Source organism: Cherax quadricarinatus, chromosome 18 (genome assembly GCF_038502225.1).
Source record: "Cherax quadricarinatus isolate ZL_2023a chromosome 18, ASM3850222v1, whole genome shotgun sequence".
NCBI lineage: Eukaryota > Metazoa > Arthropoda > Malacostraca > Decapoda > Parastacidae > Cherax > Cherax quadricarinatus.
In genome coordinates this window covers 44,875,120-44,900,185 of record NC_091309.1, presented here as the reverse complement: position 1 = coordinate 44,900,185, position 25,066 = coordinate 44,875,120, and the positions used below count along the sequence as shown (strand labels likewise).

At 45.6% G+C, this 25,066-nt stretch overlaps 1 protein-coding gene across 2 annotated transcripts in view; it reads right to left on the bottom strand.

Annotated features, from left to right (window-relative positions):
• Positions 1-990: 990 nt before the first annotated feature.
• The window catches only part of LOC138852895 (luciferin sulfotransferase-like), a 138,715-nt gene continuing 114,639 nt past the window's right edge, over positions 991-25,066 (bottom strand). Inside the window, exon 5 of one of the 2 annotated variants that reach the window (XM_070086467.1) lies at positions 991-1,224. In XM_070086467.1, coding sequence (XP_069942568.1) covers positions 1,078-1,224 — 147 coding nt within the window. In that variant the 3' untranslated portion in view covers positions 991-1,077. Of the gene's footprint in view, positions 1,225-23,267; positions 23,602-25,066 lie in introns of those variants that run through there. The other variant, XM_070086468.1, reaches the window with a different exon arrangement.

Genomic DNA, 25,066 nt, shown 5'->3' with positions numbered 1-25,066 from the left:
TAACCGCTGCAGCATACGGGCGCCTGGCAAACCTGAGAATAGCGTTCCGATACCTTAATAAGGAATCGTTCAAGACACTGTACACTGTGTATGTTAGGCCCATACTGGAGTATGCAGCACCAGTCTGGAACCCACACCTGGTCAAGCACGTCAAGAAGTTAGAGAAAGTACAAAGGTTTGCAACAAGGCTAGTCCCAGAGCTCAAGGGAATGTCGTACGAGGAAAGGTTAAGGGAAATCGGACTGACGACACTGGAGGACAGAAGGGTCAGGGGAGACATGATAACGACATACAAGATACTGCGGGGAATAGACAAGGTGGACAGAGATAGGATGTTCCAGAGAGGGGACACAGGGACAAGGGGTCACAACTGGAAGCTGAAGACTCAGACGAGTCACAGGGACGTTAGGAAGTATTTCTTCAGTCATAGAGTTGTCAGCAAGTGGAATAGCCTAGCAAGTGAAGTAGTGGAGGCAGGAACCATACATAGTTTTAAGAAGAGGTATGACAAAGCTCAGGAAGCAGAGAGAGAGAGGATCCAGTAGCGATCAGTGAAGAGGCGGGGCCAGGAGCTGAGTCTCGACCCCTGCAACCACAATTAGGTGAGTACAATTAGGTGAGTACACACACACACACACACACACACACACACACACACACACACACACACACACACACACACACACACACACACACACACACACACACACACACACACACACACACACACACACACACACACACACACACACACACACACACACACACACACACACACAACACAGACACACAGACACACACACACACACACTCACACGCAAGAACACACACACACACACACACACAAACACACACACACACACTCACACGCAAGAACACACACACACACACATACACACAGACACACACACACACACACACACACACACACACACACACACACACACACACACACACACACACACACACACACACACGCAAGAACTATCAGTATTATATTTTATAAAGCTTGGTTATATTACATTTCTTTCTGCCATGACTTTGTTTGATTTAAATAATTTTTGTTAGAAAGCAACTTTAAAAATGGAGAGTGAGAATCATACTTAAATTATCGAGGAATAATTGGACGAAGTGATTGAAGGTGTTTTTGTAGCCATTCAGCTTGACGTAGTGGTAGTAGTAGAAGACACACACTTCACGAGGATCCCGGCACACATACACTATCTGATGGTGAACAATACTGTCAGTTCCTGTACTACCTTCACAACCAACACTATACAGTAGTAGTAGGAGACACACACGTCACGAGGATCCCGGCACACATACACTATCTGATGGTGAACAATACTGTCAGTTCCTGTACTACCTTCACAACCAACACTATACAGTAGTAGTAGGAGACACACACGTCACGAGGATCCCGGCACACATACACTATCTGATGGTGAACAATACTGTCAGTTCCTGTACTACCTTCACAACCAACACTATACAGTAGTAGTAGGAGACACACACGTCACGAGGATCCCGGCACACATACACTATCTGATGGTGAACAATACTGTCAGTTCCTGTACTACCTTCACAACCAACACTATACAGTAGTAGTAGGAGACACACGTCACGAGGATCCCGGCACACATACACTATCTGATGGTGAACAATACTGTCAGTTCCTGCACTACCTTCACAACCAACACTATACAGTAGTAGTAGGAGACACACGTCACGAGGATCCCGGCACACATACACTATCTGATGGTGAACAATACTGTCAGTTCCTGTACTACCTTCACAACCAACACTATACAGTAGTAGTAGGAGACACGCACGTCACGAGGATCCCGGCACACATACACTATCTGATGGTGAACAATACTGTCAGTTCCTGTACTACCTTCACAACCAACACTATACAGTAGTAGTAGGAGACACACACGTCACGAGGATCCCGGCACACATACACTATCTGATGGTGAACAATACTGTCAGTTCCTGTACTACCTTCACAACCAACACTATACAGTAGTAGTAGGAGACACGCACGTCACGTGGATCCCGGTAGTAGGAGACACACATACACTATCTGATGGTGAACAATACTGTCAGTTCCTGCACTACCTTCACAACCAACACTATACAGTAGTAGTAGGAGACACACACGTCACGAGGATCCCGGCACACATACACTATCTGACGGTGAACAATACTGTCAGTTCCTGTACTACCTTCACAACCAACACTATACAGTAGTAGTAGGAGACACACACGTCACGAGGATCCCGGCACACATACACTATCTGATGGTGAACAATACTGTCAGTTCCTGTACTACCTTCACAACCAACACTATACAGTAGTAGTAGGAGACACACACGTCACGAGGATCCCGGCACACATACACTATCTGATGGTGAACAATACTGTCAGTTCCTGTACTACCTTCACAACCAACACTATACAGTAGTAGTAGGAGACACACACGTCACGAGGATCCCGGCACACATACACTATCTGATGGAGAACAATACTGTCAGTTCCTGTACTACCTTCACAACCAACACTATACAGTAGTAGTAGGAGACACACACGTCACGAGGATCCCGGCACACATACACTATCTGATGGTGAACAATACTGTCAGTTCCTGTACTACCTTCACAACCAACACTATACAGTAGTAGTAGGAGACACACACGTCACGAGGATCCCGGACACATACACTATCTGATGGTGAACAATACTGTCAGTTCCTGTACTACCTTCACAACCAACACTATACAGTAGTAGTAGGAGACACTCACGTCACGAGGATCCCGGTACACATACACTATCTGATGGTGAACAATACTGTCAGTTCCTGTACTACCTTCACAACCAACACTATAAAGTAGTAGTAGGAGACACACACGTCACGAGGATCCCGGCACACATACACTATCTGAAGGTGAACAATACTGTCAGTTCCTGTACTACCTTCACAACCAACACTATACAGTAGTAGTAGGAGACACTCACGTCACGAGGATCCCGGTACACATACACTATCTGATGGTGAACAATATTGTCAGTTCCTGAACTACCTTCACAACCAACACTATACAGTAGTAGTAGGAGACACACACGTCACGAGGATCCCGGCACACATACACTATGTGATGGTGAACAGTACTGTCAGTTCCTGCACTACCTTCACAACCAACACTATACAGTAGTAGTAGGAGACACACACGTCACGAGGATCCCGGCACACATACACTATCTGATGGTGAACAATACTGTCAGTTCCTGTACTACCTTCACAACCAACACTATACAGTAGTAGTAGGAGACACACACGTCACGAGGATCCCGGCACACATACACTATCTGAAGGTGAACAATACTGTCAGTTCCTGTACTACCTTCACAACAAACACTATACAGTAGTAGTAGGAGACACACACGTCACGTGGATCCCGGTACACATACACTATCTGATGGTGAACAATACTGTCAGTTCCTGTACTACCTTCACAACCAATACTATACAGAAGTAGTAGGAGACACACACGTCACGAGGATCCCGGCACACATACACTATCTGATGGTGAACAATACTGTCAGTTCCTGTACTACCTTCACAACCAACACTATACAGTAGTAGTAGGAGACACACACGTCACGAGGATCCCGGCACACATACACTATCTGATGGTGAACAATACTGTCAGTTCCTGTACTACCTTCAAAACCAACACTATACAGTAGTAGTAGGAGACACACGCGTCACGAGGATCCCGGCACACATACACTATCTGATGGTGAACAATACTGTCAGTTCCTGTACTACCTTCACAACCAACACTATACAGTAGTAGTAGGAGACACTCACGTCACGAGGATCCCGGCACACATACACTATCTGATGGTGAACAATACTGTCAGTTCCTGTATTACCTTCACAACCAACACTATACAGTAGTAGTAGGAGACACACACGTCACGAGAATCCCGGCACACATACACTATCTGATGGTGAACAATACTGTCAGTTCCTGTACTACCCTCACAACCAATACGATACAGTAGTAGTAGGAGACACACACGTCACGAGGATCCCGGCACACATACACTATCTGATGGTGAACAATACTGTCAGTTCCTGTACTACCTTCACAACCAACACTATACAGTAGTAGTAGGAGACACACACGTCACGAGGATCCCGGCACACATACACTATCTGATGGTGAACAATACTGTCAGTTACTGTACTATCTTCACAACCAACACTATACAGTAGTAGTAGGAGACACACACGTCACGAGGATCCCGGCACACATACACTATCTGATGGTGAACAATACTGTCAGTTCCTGTACTACCTTCACAACCAACACTATACAGTAGTAGTAGGAGACACACACGTCACGAGGATCCCGGCACACATACACTATCTGATGGTGAACAATACTGTCAGTTCCTGTACTACCTTCACAACCAACACTATACAGTAGTAGTAGGAGACACACACGTCACGAGGATCCCGGCACACATACACTATCTGATGGTGAACAATACTGTCAGTTCCTGTACTACCTTCACAACCAACACTATACAGTAGTAGTAGGAGACACACACGTCACGAGGATCCCGGCACACATACACTATCTGATGGTGAACAATACTGTCAGTTCCTGTACTACCTTCACAACCAACACTATACAGTAGTAGTAGGAGACACACACGTCACGAGGATCCCGGCACACATACACTATCTGATGGTGAACAATACTGTCAGTTCCTGTACTACCTTCACAACCAACACTATACAGTAGTAGTAGGAGACACACACGTCACGAGGATCCCGGCACACATACACTATCTGATGGTGTACAATACTGTCAGTTCCTGTACTACCTTCACAAACAACACTATAAAGTAGTAGTAGGAGACACACACGTCACGAGGATCCCGGCACACATACACTATCTGATGGAGAACAATACTGTCAGTTCCTGTACTACCTTCACAACCAACACTATACAGTAGTAGTAGGAGACACACACGTCACGAGGATCCCGGCACACATACACTATCTGATGGTGAACAATACTGTCAGTTCCTGTACTACCTTCACAACCAACACTATACAGTAGTAGTAGGAGACACACACGTCACGAGGATCCCGGCACACATACACTATCTGATGGAGAACAATACTGTCAGTTCCTGTACTACCTTCACAACCAACACTATACAGTAGTAGTATGAGACACACACGTCACGAGGATCCCGGCTCACATACACTATCTGATGGTGAACAATACTGTCAGTTCCTGTACTATCTTCACAACCAACACAATACAGTAATAGTAGGAGACACACACGTCACGAGGATCCCGGCACACATACACTATCTGATGGTGAACAATACTGTCAGTTCCTGTACTACCTTCACAACCAACACTATACAGTAGTAGTAGGAGACACACACGTCACGAGGATCCCGGCACACATACACTATCTGATGGTGAACAATACTGTCAGTTCCTGTACTACCTTCACAACCAACACTATACAGTAGTAGTAGGAGACACACACGTCACGAGGATCCCGGCACACATACACTATCTGATGGTGAACAATACTGTCAGTTCCTGTACTACCTTCACAACCAACACTATACAGTAGTAGTAGGAGACACACACGTCACGAGGATCCCGGCACACATACACTATCTGATGGTGAACAGTACTGTCAGTTCCTGTACTACCTTCACAACCAACACTATACAGTAGTAGTAGGAGACACACACGTCACGAGGATCCCGGCACACATACACTATCTGATGGTGAACAATACTGTCAGTTCCTGTACTACCTTCACAACCAACACTATACAGTAGTAGTAGGAGACACACACGTCACGAGGATCCCGGCACACATACACTATCTGATGGTGAACAATACTGTCAGTTCCTGTACTACCTTCACAACCAACACTATACAGTAGTAGTAGGAGACACACACGTCACGAGGATCCCGGCACACATACACTATCTGATGGTGAACAATACTGTCAGTTCCTGTACTACCTTCACAACCAACACTATACAGTAGTAGTAGGAGACACACGCGTCACGAGGATCCCGGCACACATACACTATCTGATGGTGAACAATACTGTCAGTTCCTGTACTACCTTCACAACCAACACTATACAGTAGTAGTAGGAGACACACACGTCACGAGGATCCCGGCACACATACACTATCTGATGGTGAACAATACTGACAGTTCCTGTACTACCTTCACAACCAACACTATACAGTAGAAGTAGGAGACACACACGTCACGAGGATCCCGGCACACATACACTATCTGATGGTGAACAATACTGTCAGTTCCTGTACTACCTTCACAACCAACACTATACAGTAGTAGTAGGAGACACACACGTCACGAGGATCCCGGCACACATACACTATCTGATGGTGAACAATACTGTCAGTTCCTGTGCTACCTTCACAACCAACACTATACAGTAATAGTAGTAGACACACACGTCACGAGGATCCCGGCACACATACACTATCTGATGGTGAACTATACTGTCAGTTCCTGTACTACCTTCACAACCAACACTATACAGTAGTAGTAGGAGACATACACGTCACGAGGATCCCGGCACACATACACTATCTGATGGTGAACAATACTGTCAGTTCCTGTACTACCTTCACAACCAACACTATACAGTAGTAGTAGGAGACACACACGTCACGAGGATCCCGGCACACATACACTATCTGATGGTGAACAATACTGTCAGTTCCTGTACTACCTTCACAACCAACACTATACAGTAGTAGTAGGAGACACACACGTCACGAGGATCCCGGCACACATACACTATCTGATGGTGAACAATACTGTCAGTTCCTGTACTACCTTCACAACCAACACTATACAGTAGTAGTAGGAGACACACACGTCACGAGGATCCCGGCACACATACACTATCTGATGGTGAACAATACTGTCAGTTCTTGTACTACCTTCACAACCAACACTATACAGTAGTAGTAGGAGACACACACGTCACGAGGATCCCGGCACACATACACTATCTGATGGTGAACAATACTGTCAGTTCCTGTACTACCTTCACAACCAACACTATACAGTAGTAGTAGGAGACACACACGTCACGAGGATCCCGGCACACATACACTATCTGATGGTGAACAATACTGTCAGTTCCTGTACTACCTTCACAACCAACACTATACAGTAGTAGTAGGAGACACACACGTCACGAGGATCCCGGCACACATACACTATCTGATGGTGAACAATACTGTCAGTTCCTGTACTACCTTCACAACCAACACTATACAGTAGTAGTAGGAGACACACACGTCACGTGGATCCCGGTACACATACACTATCTGATGGTGCACAATACTGTCAGTTCCTGTACTACCTTCACAACCAATACTATACAGAAGTAGTAGGAGACACACACGTCACGAGGATCCCGGCACACATACACTATCTGATCGTGAACAATACTGTCAGTTCCTGTACTACCTTCACAACCAACACTATACAGTAGTAGTAGGAGACACACACTTCACGAGGATCCCGGTACACATACACTATCTGATGAGGAACAATACTGTCAGTTCCTGTACAACCTTCACAACAAACATTATACAGTAGTAGTAGGAGACACACACGTCACGAGGATCCCGGCATACACTATCTGATGGTGAACAATACTGTCAGTTACTGCACTACCTTCACAACCAACACTATACAGTAGTAATAGGAGACACACACGTTACGAGGTTCCCGGCACACATACACTATCTGATGGTGTACAATACTGTCAGTTCCTGTACTACCTTCACAACCAACACTATACAGTAGAAGTAGGAGACACACACGTCACGAGGATCCCGGCACACATACACTATCTGATGGTGAACAATACTGTCAGTTCCTGTACTACCTTCACAACCAACACTATAGAGTAGAAGTAGGAGACACACACGTCACGAGGATCCCGGCACACATACACTATCTGATTGTGAACAATACTGTCAGTTCCTGTACTACCTTCACAACCAACACTATACAGTAGTAGTAAGAGACACACACGTCACGAGGATCCCGGCACACATACACTATCTGATGGTGAACAATACTGTCAGTTCCTGTACTACCTTCACAACCAACACTATACAGTAGTAGTATGAGACACACACGTCACGAGGATCCCGGCACACATACACTATCTGATGGTGAACAATACTGTCAGTTCCTGTACTACCTTCACAACCAACACTATACAGTAGTAGTAGGAGACACACACGTCACGAGGATCCCGGCACACATACACTATCTGATGGTGAACAATACTGTCAGTTCCTGTACTACCTGCACAACCTATACTATACAGTAGTAGTAGGAGACACACACGTCACGAGGATCCCGGCACACATACACTATCTGATGGTGAACAATACTGTCAGTTCCTGTACTACCTTCACAACCAACACTATACAGTAGTAGTAGGAGACACACACGTCACGAGGATCCCGGCACACATACACTATCTGATGGTGAACAATACTGTCAGTTCCTGTACTACCTTCACAACCAACACTATACAGTAGTAGTAGGAGACACACACGTCACGAGGATCCCGGCACACATACACTATCTGATGGTGAACAATACTGTCAGTTCCTGTACTACCTTCACAACCAACACTATACAGTAGTAGTAGGAGACACACACGTCACGAGGATCCCGGCACACATACACTATCTGATGGTGAACAATACTGTCAGTTCCTGTACTACCTTCACAACCAACACTATACAGTAGTAGTAGGAGACACACACGTCACGAGGATCCCGGCACACATACACTATCTGATGGTGAACAATCCTGTCAGTTCCTGTACTACCTTCACAACCAACACTATACAGTAGTAGTAGGAGACACACACGTCACGAGGATCCCGGCACACATACACTATCTGATGGTGAACAATACTGTCAGTTCCTGTACTACCTTCACAACCAACACTATACAGTAGTAGTAGGAGACACACACGTCACGAGGATCCCGGCACACATACACTATCTGATGGTGAACAATACTGTCAGTTCCTGTACTACCTTCACAACCAACACTATACAGTAGTTGTAGGAGACACACACGTCACGAGGATCCCGGCACACATACACTATCTGATGGTGAACAATACTGTCAGTTCCTGTACTACCTTCACAACCAACACTATACAGTAGTAGTAGGAGACACACACTTCACGAGGATCCCGGCACACATACACTATCTGATGGTGAACAATACTGTCAGTTCCTGTACTACCTTTGCAACCAACACTATACAGTAGTAGTAGGAGACACGCACGTCACGAGGATCCCGGCACACATACACTATCTGATGGTGAACAATACTGTCAGTTACTGTACTATCTTCACAACCAACACTATACAGTAGTAGTAGGAGACACACACGTCACGAGGATCCCGGCACACATACACTATCTGATGGTGAACAATACTGTCAGTTCCTGTACTACCTTCACCACCAACACTATACAGTAGTAGTAGGAGACACACACGTCACGAGGATCCCGGCACACATACACTATCTGATGTTGAACAATACTGTCAGTTCCTGTACTACCTTCACAACCAACACTATACAGTAGTAGTAGGAGACACACACGTCACGAGGATCCCGGCACACATACACTATCTGATGGTGAACAATACTGTCAGTTCCTGTACTACCTTCACAACCAACACTATACAGTAGTAGTAGGAGACACACACGTCACGAGGATCCCGGCACACATACACTATCTGATGGTGAACAATACTGTCAGTTCCTGTACTACCTTCACAACCAACACTATACAGTAGTAGTAGGAGACACACACGTCACGAGGATCCCGGCACACATACACTATCTGATGTTGAACAATACTGTCAGTTCCTGTACTACCTTCACAACCAACACTATACAGTAGTAGTAGGAGACACACACGTCACGAGGATCCCGGCACACATACACTATCTGATGGTGAACAATACTGTCAGTTCCTGTACTACCTTCACAACCAACACTATACAGAAGTAGTAGGAGACACACACGTCACGAGGATCCCAGCACACATACACTATCTGATGGTGAACAATACTGTCAGTTCCTGTACTACCTTCACAACCAACACTATGCAGTAGAAGTAGGAGATACACACGTCACGAGGATCCCGGCACACATACACTATCTGATGGTGAACAATACTGTCAGTTCCTGTACTACCTTCACAACCAATATTATACAGTAGTAGTAGGAGACACACACGTCACGAGGATCCCGGCACACATACACTATCTGATGGTGAACAATACTGTCAGTTCCTGTGCTACCTTCACAACCAACACTATACAGTAATAGTAGTAGACACACACGTCACGAGGATCCCGGCACACATACACTATCTGATGGTGAACAATACTGTCAGTTCCTGTACTACCTTCACAACCAACACTATACAGTAGTAGTAGGAGACACTCACGTCACGAGGATCCCGGCACACATACACTATCTGATGGTGAACAATACTGTCAGTTCCTGTACTACCTTCACAACCAACACTATACAGTAGTAGTAGGAGACACACACGTCACGAGGATCCCGGCACACATACACTATCTGATGGTGAACAATACTGTCAGTTCCTGTACTACCTTCACAACCAACACTATACAGTAGTAGTAGGAGACACACACGTCACGAGGATCCCGGCACACATACACTATCTGATGGTGAACAATACTGTCAGTTCCTGTACTACCTTCACAACCAACACTATACAGTAGTAGTAGGAGACACACACGTCACGAGGATCCCGGCACACATACACTATCTGATGGTGAACAATACTGTCAGTTCCTGTACTACCTTCACAACCAACACTATACAGTAGTAGTAGGAGACACACACGTCACGAGGATCCCGGCACACATACACTATCTGATGGTGAACAATACTGTCAGTTCCTGTACTACCTTCACAACCAACACTATACAGTAGTAGTAGGAGACACACACGTCACGAGGATCCCGGCACACATACACTATCTGATGGTGAACAATACTGTCAGTTCCTGTACTACCTTCACAACCAACACTATACAGTAGTAGTAGGAGACACACACGTCACGAGGATCCCGGCACACATACACTATCTGATGGTGAACAATACTGTCAGTTCCTGTACTACCTTCACAACCAACACTATACAGTAGTAGTAGGAGACACACACCTCACGAGGATCCCGGCACACATACACTATCTGATGGTGAACAATACTGTCAGTTCCTGTACTACCTTCACAACCAACACTATACAGCTGTAGTAGGAGACACACACGTCACGAGGATCCCGGCACACATACACTATATGATGGTGAACAGTACTGTCAGTTCATGCACTACCTTCACAACCAACACTATACAGTAGTAGGAGGAGACACACACGTCACGAGGATCCCGGCACGCATACACTATCTGATGGTGAACAATACTGTCAGTTCCTGTACTACCTTCACAACCAACACTATACAGTAGTAGTAGGAGACACACACGTCACGAGGATCCCGGCACACATACACTATCTGATGGTGAACAATACTGTCAGTTCCTGTACTACCTTCACAACCAACACTATACAGTAGTAGTAGGAGACACTCACGTCACGAGGATCCCGACACACATACACTATCTGATGGTGAACAATACTGTCAGTTCCTGTACTACCTTCACAACCAACACTATACAGTAGTAGTAGGAGACACTCACGTCACGAGGATCCCGGCACACATACACTATCTGATGGTGAACAATACTGTCAGTTCCTGTACTACCTTCACAACCAACACTATACAGTAGTAGTAGGAGACACACACGTCACGAGAATCCCGGCACACATACACTATCTGATGGTGAACAATACTGTCAGTTCCTGTACTACCTTCACAACAAACACTATACAGAAGTAGTAGGAGACACACACGTCACGAGGATCCCGGCACACATACACTATCTGATGGTGAACAATACTGTCAGTTCCTGTACTACCTTCACAACCAACACTATACAGTAGTAGTAGGAGACACACACGTCACGAGGATCCCGGCACACATACACTATCTGATGGTGAACAATACTGTCAGTTCCTGTACTACCTTCACAACCAACACTATACAGTAGTAGTAGGAGACACACACGTCACGAGGATCCCGGCACACATACACTATCTGATGGTGAACAATACTGTCAGTTCCTGTACTACCTTCACAACCAACACTATACAGTAGTAGTAGGAGACACACACGTCACGAGGATCCCGGCACACATACACTATCTGATGGTGAACAATACTGTCAGTTCCTGTACTACCTTCACAACCAATACTATACAGTAGTAGTAGGAGACACACACGTCACGAGGATCCCGGCACACATACACTATCTGATGGTGAACAATACTGTCAGTTCCTGTGCTACCTTCACAACCAACACTATACAGTAATAGTAGTAGACACACACGTCACGAGGATCCCGGCACACATACACTATCTGATGGTGAACAATACTGTCAGTTCCTGTACTACCTTCACAACCAACACTATACAGTAGTAGTAGGAGACACACACGTCACGAGGATCCCGGCACACATACACTATCTGATGGTGAACAATACTGTCAGTTCCTGTACTACCTTCACAACCAACACTATACAGTAGTAGTAGGAGACACACACGTCACGAGTATCCCGGCACACATACACTATCTGATGGTGAACAATACTGTCAGTTCCTGTACTACCTTCACAACCAACACTATACAGTAGTAGTAGGAGACACACACGTCACGAGGATCCCGGCACACATACACTATCTGATGGTGAACAATACTGTCAGTTCCTGTACTACCTTCACAACCAAAACTATACAGTAGTAGTAGGAGACACACACGTCACGAGGATCCCGGCACACATACACTATCTGATGGTGAACAATACTGTCAGTTCCTGTACTACCTTCACAACCAACACTATACAGTAGTAGTAGGAGACACACACGTCACGAGGATCCCGGCACACATACACTATCTGATGGTGAACAATACTGTCAGTTCCTGTACTACCTTCACAACCAACACTATACAGTAGTAGTAGGAGACACACACGTCACGAGGATCCCGGCACACATACACTATCTGATGGTGAACAATACTGTCAGTTCCTGTACTACCTTCACAACCAACACTATACAGTAGTAGTAGGAGACACACACGTCACGAGGATCCCGGCACACATACACTATCTGATGGTGAACAATACTGTCAGTTCCTGTACTACCTTCACAACCAACACTATACAGTAGTAGTAGGAGACACACACGTCACGAGGATCCCGGCACACATACACTATCTGATGGTGAACAATACTGTCAGTTCCTGTACTACCTTCACAACCAACACTATACAGTAGTAGTAGGAGACACACACGTCACGAGGATCCCGGCACACATACACTATCTGATGGTGAACAATACTGTCAGTTCCTGTACTACCTTCACAACCAACACTATACAGTAGTAGTAGGAGACACACACGTCACGAGGATCCCGGCACACATACACTATCTGATGGTGAACAATACTGTCAGTTCCTGTACTACCTTCACAACCAACACTATACAGTAGTAGTAGGAGACACACACGTCACGAGGATCCCGGCACACATACACTTTCTGATGGTGAGCAATACTGTCAGTTCCTGTACTACCTTCACAACCAACACTATACAGTAGTAGTAGGAGACACACACGTCACGAGGATCCCGGCACACATACACTATCTGATGGTGAACAATACTGTCAGTTCCTGTACTACCTTCACAACCAACACTATACAGTAGTAGTAGGAGACACACACGTCACGAGGATCCCGGCACACATACACTATCTGATGGTGAACAATACTGTCAGTTCCTGTACTACCTTCACAACCAACACTATACAGTAGTAGTAGGAGACACACACGTCACGAGGATCCCGGCACACATACACTATCTGACGGTGAACAATACTGTCAGTTCCTGTACTACCTTCACAACCAACACTATACAGTAGAAGTAGGAGACACACACGTCACGAGGATCCCGGCACACATACACTATCTGATGGTGTACAATACTGTCAGTTCCTGTACTACCTTCAAAACCAACACTATACAGTAGTAGTAGGAGACACACGCGTCACGAGGATCCCGGCACACATACACTATCTGATGGTGAACAATACTGTCAGTTCCTGTACTACCTTCACAACCAACACTATACAGTAGTAGTAGGAGACACACACGTCACGAGGATCCCGGCACACATACACTATCTGATGGTGAACAATACTGTCAGTTCCTGTACTACCTTCACAACCAACACTATACAGTAGTAGTAGGAGACACACACGTCACGAGGATCCCGGCACACATACACTATCTGATGGTGAACAATACTGTCAGTTCCTCTACTACCTTCACAACCAACACTATACAGTAGTAGTAGGAGACACACACGTCACGAGGATCCCGGCACACATACACTATCTGATGGTGAACAATACTGTCAGTTCCTGTACTACCTTCACAACCAACACTATACAGTAGTAGTAGGAGACACACACGTCACGAGGATCCCGGCACACATACACTATCTGATGGTGAACAATACTGTCAGTTCCTGTACTACCTTCACAACCAACACTATACAGTAGTAGTAGGAGACACACACGTCACGAGGATCCCGGCACACATACACTATCTGATGGTGAACAATACTGTCAGTTCCTGTACTACCTTCACAACCAACACTATACAGTAGTAGTAGGAGACACACACGTCACGAGGATCCCGGCACACATACACTATCTGATGGTGAACAATACTGTCAGTTCCTGTACTACCTTCACAACCAACACTATACAGTAGTAGTAGGAGACACACACGTCACGAGGATCCCGGCACACATACACTATCTGATGGTGAACAATACTGTCAGTTCCTGTACTACCTTCACAACCAACACTATACAGTAGTAGTAGGAGACACACACGTCACGAGGATCCCGGCACACATACACTATCTGATGGTGAACAATACTGTCAGTTCCTGCACTACCTTCACAACCAACACTATACAGTAGTAGTAGGAGACACACACGTCACGAGGATCCCGGCACACATACACTATCTGATGGTGAACAATACTGTCAGTTCCTGTACTACCTTCACAACCAACACTATACAGTAGTAGTAGGAGACACACACGTCACGAGGATCCCGGCACACATACACTATCTGATGGTGAACAATACTGTCAGTTCCTGTGCTACCTTCACAACCAACACTATACAGTAATAGTAGTAGACACACACGTCACGAGGATCCCGGCACACATACACTATCTGATGGTGAACAATACTGTCAGTTCCTGTACTACCTTCACAACCAACACTATACAGTAGTAGTAGGAGACACACACGTCACGAGGATCCCGGCACACATACACTATCTGATGGTGAACAATACTGTCAGTTCCTGTACTACCTTCACAACCAACACTATACAGTAGTAGTAGGAGACACACACGTCACGAGGATCCCGGCACAAATACACTATCTGATGGTGAACAATACTGTCAGTTCCTGTACTACCTTCACAACCAACACTATACAGTAGTAGTAGGAGACACACACGTCACGAGGATCCCGGCACACATACACTATCTGATGGTGAACAATACTGTCAGTTCCTGTACTACCTTCACAACCAACACTATACAGTAGTAGTAGGAGACACACACGTCACGAGGATCCCGGCACACATACACTATCTGATGGTGAACAATACTGTCAGTTCCTGTACTACCTTCACAACCAACACTATACAGTAGTAGTAGGAGACACACACGTCACGAGGATCCCGGCACACATACACTATCTGATGGTGAACAATACTGTCAGTTCCTGTACTACCTTCACAACCAACACTATACAGTAGTAGTAGGAGACACACACGTCACGAGGATCCCGGTACACATACACTATCTGATGGTGAACAATACTGTCAGTTCCTGTACTACCTTCACAACCAACACTATACAGTAGTAGTAGGAGACACACACGTCACGAGGATCCCGGCACACATACACTATCTGATGGTGAACAATACTGTCAGTTCCTGTACTACCTTCACAACCAACACTATACAGTAGAAGTAGGAGACACACACGTCACGAGCATCCCGGTACACATACACTATCTGATGGTGTACAATACTGTCAGTTCCTGTACTACCCTCACAACCAACACTATACAGTAGTAGTAGGAGACACACAAGTCACGAGGATCCCGGCACACATACACTATCTGATGGTGTACAATACTGTCAGTTCCTGTACTACCTTCACAACCAACACTATACAGTAGTAGTAGGAGACACACAAGTCACGAGGATCCCGGCTGACATACAATATCTGATGGTGAACAATACTGTCAGTTCCTGTACTACCTTCACATCCAACACTATACAGTAGAAGTAGGAGACACACACGTCACGAGGGTCCCGGCACACATACACTATCTGATGGTGTACAATACTGTCAGTTCCTGTACTACCTTCACAACCAACACTATACAGTAGTAGTAGGAGACACACACGTCACGAGGATCCCGGCACACATACACTATCTGATGGTGAACAATACTGTCAGTTCCTGTACTACCTTCACAACCAACACTATACAGTAGTAGTAGGAGACACACACGTCACGAGGATCCCGGCACACATACACTATCTGATGGTGTACAATACTGTCAGTTCCTGTACTACCTTCACAACCAACACTATACAGTAGTAGTAGGAGACACACGCGTCACGAGGATCCCGGCACACATACACTATCTGATGGTGAACAATACTGTCAGTTCCTGTACTACCTTCACAACCAACACTATACAGTAGTAGTAGGAGACACACACGTCACGAGGATCCCGGCACACATACACTATCTGATGGTGAACAATACTGTCAGTTCCTGTACTACCTTCACAACCAACACTATACAGTAGTAGTAGGAGACACACACGTCACGAGGATCCCGGCACACATACACTATCTGATGGTGAACAATACTGTCAGTTCCTGTACTACCTTCACAACCAACACTATACAGTAGAAGTAGGAGACACACACGTCACGAGGATCCCGGCACACATACACTATCTGATGGTGTACAATACTGTCAGTTCCTGTACTACCTTCAAAACCAACACTATACAGTAGTAGTAGGAGACACACGCGTCACGAGGATCCCGGCACACATACACTATCTGATGGTGAACAATACTGTCAGTTCCTGTACTACCTTCACAACCAACACTATACAGTAGTAGTAGGAGACACACACGTCACGAGGATCCCGGCACACATACACTATCTGATGGTGAACAATACTGTCAGTTCCTGTACTACCTTCACAACCAACACTATACAGTAGTAGTAGGAGACACACACGTCACGAGGATCCCGGCACACATACACTATCTGATGGTGAACAATACTGTCAGTTCCTGTACTACCTTCACAACCAACACTATACAGTAGTAGTAGGAGACACACAGGTCACGAGGATCCCGAAACATATACACTATCGGATGGTGAACAATACTGTCAGTTCCTGTACTACCTTCACAACCAACACTATACGGTAGTAGTAGGAGACACACACGTCACGTGGATCCCGGTACACATACACTATCTGATGGTGAACAATACTGTCAGTTCCTGTACTACCTTCACAACCAACACTATACAGTAGTAGTAGGAGACACACACGTCACGAGGATCCCGGCACACATACACTATCTGATGGTGAACAATACTGTCAGTTCCTGTACTACCTTCACAACCAACACTATACAGTAGTAGTAGGAGACACACACGTCACGAGGATCCCGGCACACATACACTATCTGATGGTGAACAATGCTGTCAGTTACTGTGCTACCTTCACAACCAACACTATACAGTAATAGTAGGAGACACACACGTCACGAGGATCCCGGCACACATACACTATCTGATGGTGAACAATACTGTCAGTTACTGGACTACCTTCACAACCAACACTATACAGTAGTAATATGAGACACACACGTTACGAGGATCCCGGAACACATACACTATCTGATGGTGTACAATACTGTCAGTTCCTGTACTACCTTCACAACCAACACTATACAGTAGAAGTAGGAGACACACACGTCACGAGGATCCCGGCACACATACACTATCTGATGGTGAACAATACTGTCAGTTCCTGTACTACCTTCACAACCAACACTATACAGTAGTAGTAGGAGACACACACGTCACGAGGATCCCGGCACACATACACTATCTGATGGTGAACAATACTGTCAGTTCCTGTACTACCTTCACAACCAACACTATACAGTAGTAGTAGGAGACACACACGTCACGAGGATCCCGGCACACATACACTATCTGATGGTGAACAATACTGTCAGTTCCTGTACTACCTTCACAACCAACACTATACAGTAGTAGTAGGAGACACACGTCACGAGCATCCCGGTACACATACACTATCTGATGGTGTACAATACTGTCAGTTCCTGTACTACCCTCACAACCAACACTATGCAGTAGTAGTAGGAGACGCACACGTCACGAGGATCCCGGCACACATACACTATCTGATGGTGTACAGTACTGTCAGTTCCTGTACTACCTTCACAACCAACACTATACAGTAGTAGTAGGAGACACACAAGTCACGAGGATCCCGGCTGACATACAATATCTGATGGTGAACAATACTGTCAGTTCCTGTACTACCTTCACATCCAACACTATACAGTAGAAGTAGGAGACACACACGTCACGAGGGTCCCGGCACACATACACTATCTGATGGTGTACAATACTGTCAGTTCCTGTACTACCTTCACAACCAACACTATACAGTAGTAGTAGGAGACACACACGTCACGAGGATCCCGGCACACATACACTATCTGATGGTGAACAATACTGTCAGTTCCTGTACTACCTTCACAACCAACACTATACAGTAGTAGTAGGAGACACACACGTCACGAGGGTCCCGGCACACATACACTATCTGATGGTGTACAATACTGTCAGTTCCTGTACTACCTTCACAACCAACACTATACAGTAGTAGTAGGAGACACACACGTCACGAGGATCCCGGCACACATACACTTTCTGATGGTGAGCAATACTGTCAGTTCCTGTACTACCTTCACAACCAACACTATACAGTAGTAGTAGGAGACACACACGTCACGAGGATCCCGGCACACATACACTATCTGATGGTGAACAATACTGTCAGTTCCTGCACTACCTTCACAACCAACACTATACAGTAGTAGTAGGAGACACACACGTCACGAGGATCCCGGCACACATACACTATCTGACGGTGAACAATACTGTCAGTTCCTGTACTACCTTCACAACCAACACTATACAGTAGAAGTAGGAGACACACAAGTCACGAGACACACACTTCACGAGGATCCCGGTACACATACACTATCTGATGGGGAACAATACTGTCAGTTCCTGTACTACCTTCACAACAAACACTATACAGTAGTAGTAGGAGACACACACGTCACGAGGATCCCGGCACACATACACTATCTGATGGTGAACAATACTGTCAGTTCCTGTACTACCTTCACAACCAACACTATATAGTAGTAGTAGGAGACACACACGTCACGAGGATCCCGGCACACATACACTATCTGATGGTGAACAATACTGTCAGTTCCTGTACTACCTTCACAACCAACACTATACAGTAGTAGTAGGAGACACACACGTCACGAGGATCCCGGCACACATACACTATCTGATAGTGAACAATACTGTCAGTTCCTGTACTACCTTCACAACCAACACTATACAGTAGTAGTAGGAGACACACACGTCACGAGGATCCCGGCACACATACACTATCTGATGGTGAACAGTACTGTCAGTTCCTGCACTACCTTCACAACCAACACTATACAGTAGTAGTAGGAGACACACACTTCACGAGGATCCCGGTACACATACACTATCTGATGAGGAACAATACTGTCAGTTCCTGTACAACCTTCACAACAAACATTATACAGTAGTAGTAGGAGACACACACGTCACGAGGATCCCGGCATACATACACTATCTGATGGTGAACAATACTGTCAGTTCCTGTACTACCTTCACAACCAACACTATATAGTAGTAGTAGGAGACACACACGTCACGTGGATCCCGGTACACATACACTATCTGATGGTGAACAATACTGTCAGTTCCTGTACAACCTTCACAACCAATACTATACAGTAGTAGTAGGAGACACACACGTCACGAGGATCCCGGCACACATACACTATCTGATGGTGAACAATACTGTCAGTTACTGGACTACCTTCACAACCAACACTATACAGTAGTAATATGAGACACACACGTTACGAGGATCCCGGAACACATACACTATCTGATGGTGTACAATACTGTCAGTTCCTGTACTACCTTCACAACCAACACTATACAGTAGAAGTAGGAGACACACACGTCACGAGGATCCCGGCACACATACACTATCTGATGGTGAACAATACTGTCAGTTCCTGTACTACCTTCACAACCAACACTATACAGTAGTAGTAGGAGACACACACGTCACGAGGATCCCGGCACACATACACTATCTGATGGTGAACAATACTGTCAGTTCCTGTACTACCTTCACAACCAACACTATACAGTAGTAGTAGGAGACACACACGTCACGAGGATCCCGGCACACATACACTATCTGATGGTGAACAATACTGTCAGTTCCTGTACTACCTTCACAAGCAACACTATACAGTAGTAGTAGGAGACACACACGTCACGAGGATCCCGGTACACATACACTATCTGATGGTGTACAATACTGTCAGTTCCTGTAATACCCTCACAACCAACACTATGCAGTAGTAGTAGGAGACGCACACGTCACGATGATCCCGGCACACATACACTATCTGATGGTGTACAGTACTGTCAGTTCCTGTACTACCTTCACAAACAACACTATACAGTAGTAGTAGGAGACACACAAGTCACGAGGATCCCGGCTGACATACAATATCTGATGGTGAACAATACTGTCAGTTCCTGTACTACCTTCACATCCAACACTATACAGTAGAAGTAGGAGACACACACATCACGAGGGTCCCGGCACACATACACTATCTGATGGTGTACAATACTGTCAGTTCCTGTACTACCTTCACAACCAACACTATTCAGTAGTAGTAGGAGACACACACGTCACGAGGATCCCGGCACACATACACTATCTGATGGTGAACAATACTGTCAGTTCCTGTACTACCTTCACAACCAACACTATACAGTAGTAGTAGGAGACACACACGTCACGAGGGTCCCGGCACACATACACTATCTGATGGTGTACAATACTGTCAGTTCCTGTACTACCTTCACAACCAACACTATACAGTAGTAGTAGGAGACACACACGTCACGAGGATCCCGGCACACATACACTATCTGATGGTGAGCAATACTGTCAGTTCCTGTACTACCTTCACAACCAACACTATACAGTAGTAGTAGGAGACACACACGTCACGAGGATCCCGGCACACATACACTATCTGATGGTGAACAATACTGTCAGTTCCTGTACTACCTTCACAACCAACACTATACAGTAGTAGTAGGAGACACACACGTCACGAGGATCCCGGCACACATACACTATCTGATGGTGAACAATACTGTCAGTTCCTGTACTACCTTCACAACCAACACTATACAGTAGTAGTAGGAGACAAACACGTCACGTGGATCACGGTACACATACACTATCTGATGGTGAAAATACTGTCCGTTCCTGTACTATCTTCACAACCAACACTATACAGTAGTAGTAGGAGACACACACGTCACGAGGATCACGGCACACATACACTATCTGATGGTAAACAATACTGTCAGTTCCTGTACTACCTTCACAACCAACACTATACAGTAGTAGTAGGAGACACACACGTCACGAGGATCCCGGCACACATACACTATCTGATGGTGAACAATACTGTCAGTTCCTGTACTACCTTCACAACCAACACTATATAGTAGTAGTAGGAGACACACACGTCACGAGGATCCCGGCACACATACACTATCTGATGGTGAACAATACTGTCAGTTCCTGTACTACCTTCACAACCAACACTATACAGTAGTAGTAGGAGACACACACGTCACGAGGATCCCGGCACACATACACTATCTGATGGTGAACAATACTGTCAGTTCCTGTACTACCTTCACAACCAACACTATACAGTAGTAGTAGGAGACACACACGTCACGAGGATCCCGGCACACATACACTATCTGATGGTGAACAATACTGTCAGTTCCTGTACTACCTTCACAACCAACACTATACAGTAGTAGTAGGAGACACACACGTCACGAGGATCCCGGCACACATACACTATCTGATGGTGAACAATACTGTCAGTTCCTGTACTACCTTCACAACCAACACTATACAGTAGTAGTAGGAGACACACACGTCACGAGGATCCCGGCACACATACACTATCTGATGGTGAACAATACTGTCAGTTCCTGTACTACCTTCACAACCAACACTATACAGTAGTAGTAGGAGACACACACGTCACGAGGATCCCGGCACACATACACTATCTGATGGTGAACAATACTGTCAGTTCCTGCACTACCTTCACAACCAACACTATACAGTAGTAGTAGGAGACACACACGTCACGAGGATCCCGGCACACATACACTATCTGACGGTGAACAATACTGTCAGTTCCTGTACTACCTTCACAACCAACACTATACAGTAGAAGTAGGAGACACACACGTCACGAGGATCCCGGCACACATACACTATCTGATGGTGAACAATACTGTCAGTTCCTGTACTACCTTCACAACCAACACTATACAGTAGTAGTAGGAGACACACACGTCACGAGGATCCCGGCACACATACACTATCTGATGGTGAACAATACTGTCAGTTCCTGTACTACCTTCACAACCAACACTATACAGTAGTAGTAGGAGACACACACGTCACGAGGATCCCGGTACACATACACTATCTGATGGTGAACAATACTGTCAGTTCCTGTACTACCTTCACAAGCAACACTATACAGTAGTAGTAGGAGACACACACGTCACGAGGATCCCGGTACACATACACTATCTGATGGTGTACAATACTGTCAGTTCCTGTACTACCCTCACAACCAACACTATGCAGTAGTAGTAGGAGACGCACACGTCACGAGGATCCCGGCACACATACACTATCTGATGGTGTACAGTACTGTCAGTTCCTGTACTACCTTCACAACCAACACTATACAGTAGTAGTAGGAGACACACAAGTCACGAGGATCCCGGCTGACATACAATATCTGATGGTGAACAATACTGTCAGTTCCTGTACTACCTTCACATCCAACACTATACAGTAGAAGTAGGAGACACACACGTCACGAGGGTCCCGGCACACATACACTATCTGATGGTGTACAATACTGTCAGTTCCTGTACTACCTTCACAACCAACACTATACAGTAGTAGTAGGAGACACACACGTCACGAGGATCCCGGCACACATACACTATCTGATGGTGAACAATACTGTCAGTTCCTGTACTACCTTCACAACCAACACTATACAGTAGTAGTAGGAGACACACACGTCACGAGGGTCCCGGCACACATACACTATCTGATGGTGTACAATACTGTCAGTTCCTGTACTACCTTCACAACCAACACTATACAGTAGTAGTAGGAGACACACACGTCACGAGGATCCCGGCACACATACACTTTCTGATGGTGAGCAATACTGTCAGTTCCTGTACTACCTTCACAACCAACACTATACAGTAGTAGTAGGAGACACACACGTCACGAGGATCCCGGCACACATACACTATCTGATGGTGAACAATACTGTCAGTTCCTGTACTACCTTCACAACCAACACTATACAGTAGTAGTAGGAGACACACACGTCACGAGGATCCCGGCACACATACACTATCTGATGGTGAACAATACTGTCAGTTCCTGTACTACCTTCACAACCAACACTATACAGTAGTAGTAGGAGACACACACGTCACGAGGATCCCGGCACACATACACTATCTGATGGTGTACAATACTGTCAGTTCCTGTACTACCTTCAAAACCAACACTATACAGTAGTAGTAGGAGACACACACGTCACGAGGATCCCGGCACACATACACTATCTGATGGTGAACAATACTGTCAGTTCCTGTACTACCTTCACAACCAACACTATACAGTAGTAGTAGGAGACACACACGTCACGAGGATCCCGGCACACATACACTATCTGATGGTGAACAATACTGTCAGTTCCTGTACTACCTTCACAACCAACACTATACAGTAGTAGTAGGAGACACACACGTCACGAGGATCCCGGCACACATACACTATCTGATGGTGAACAATACTGTCAGTTCCTGTACTACCTTCACAACCAACACTATACAGTAGAAGTAGGAGACACACACGTCACGAGGATCCCGGCACACATACACTATCTGATGGTGAACAATACTGTCAGTTCCTGTACTACCTTCACAACCAACACTATACAGTAGTAGTAGGAGACACACAGGTCACGAGGATCCCGGAACATATACACTATCTGATGGTGAACAATACTGTCAGTTCCTGTACTACCTTCACAACCAACACTATACAGTAGTAGTAGGAGACACA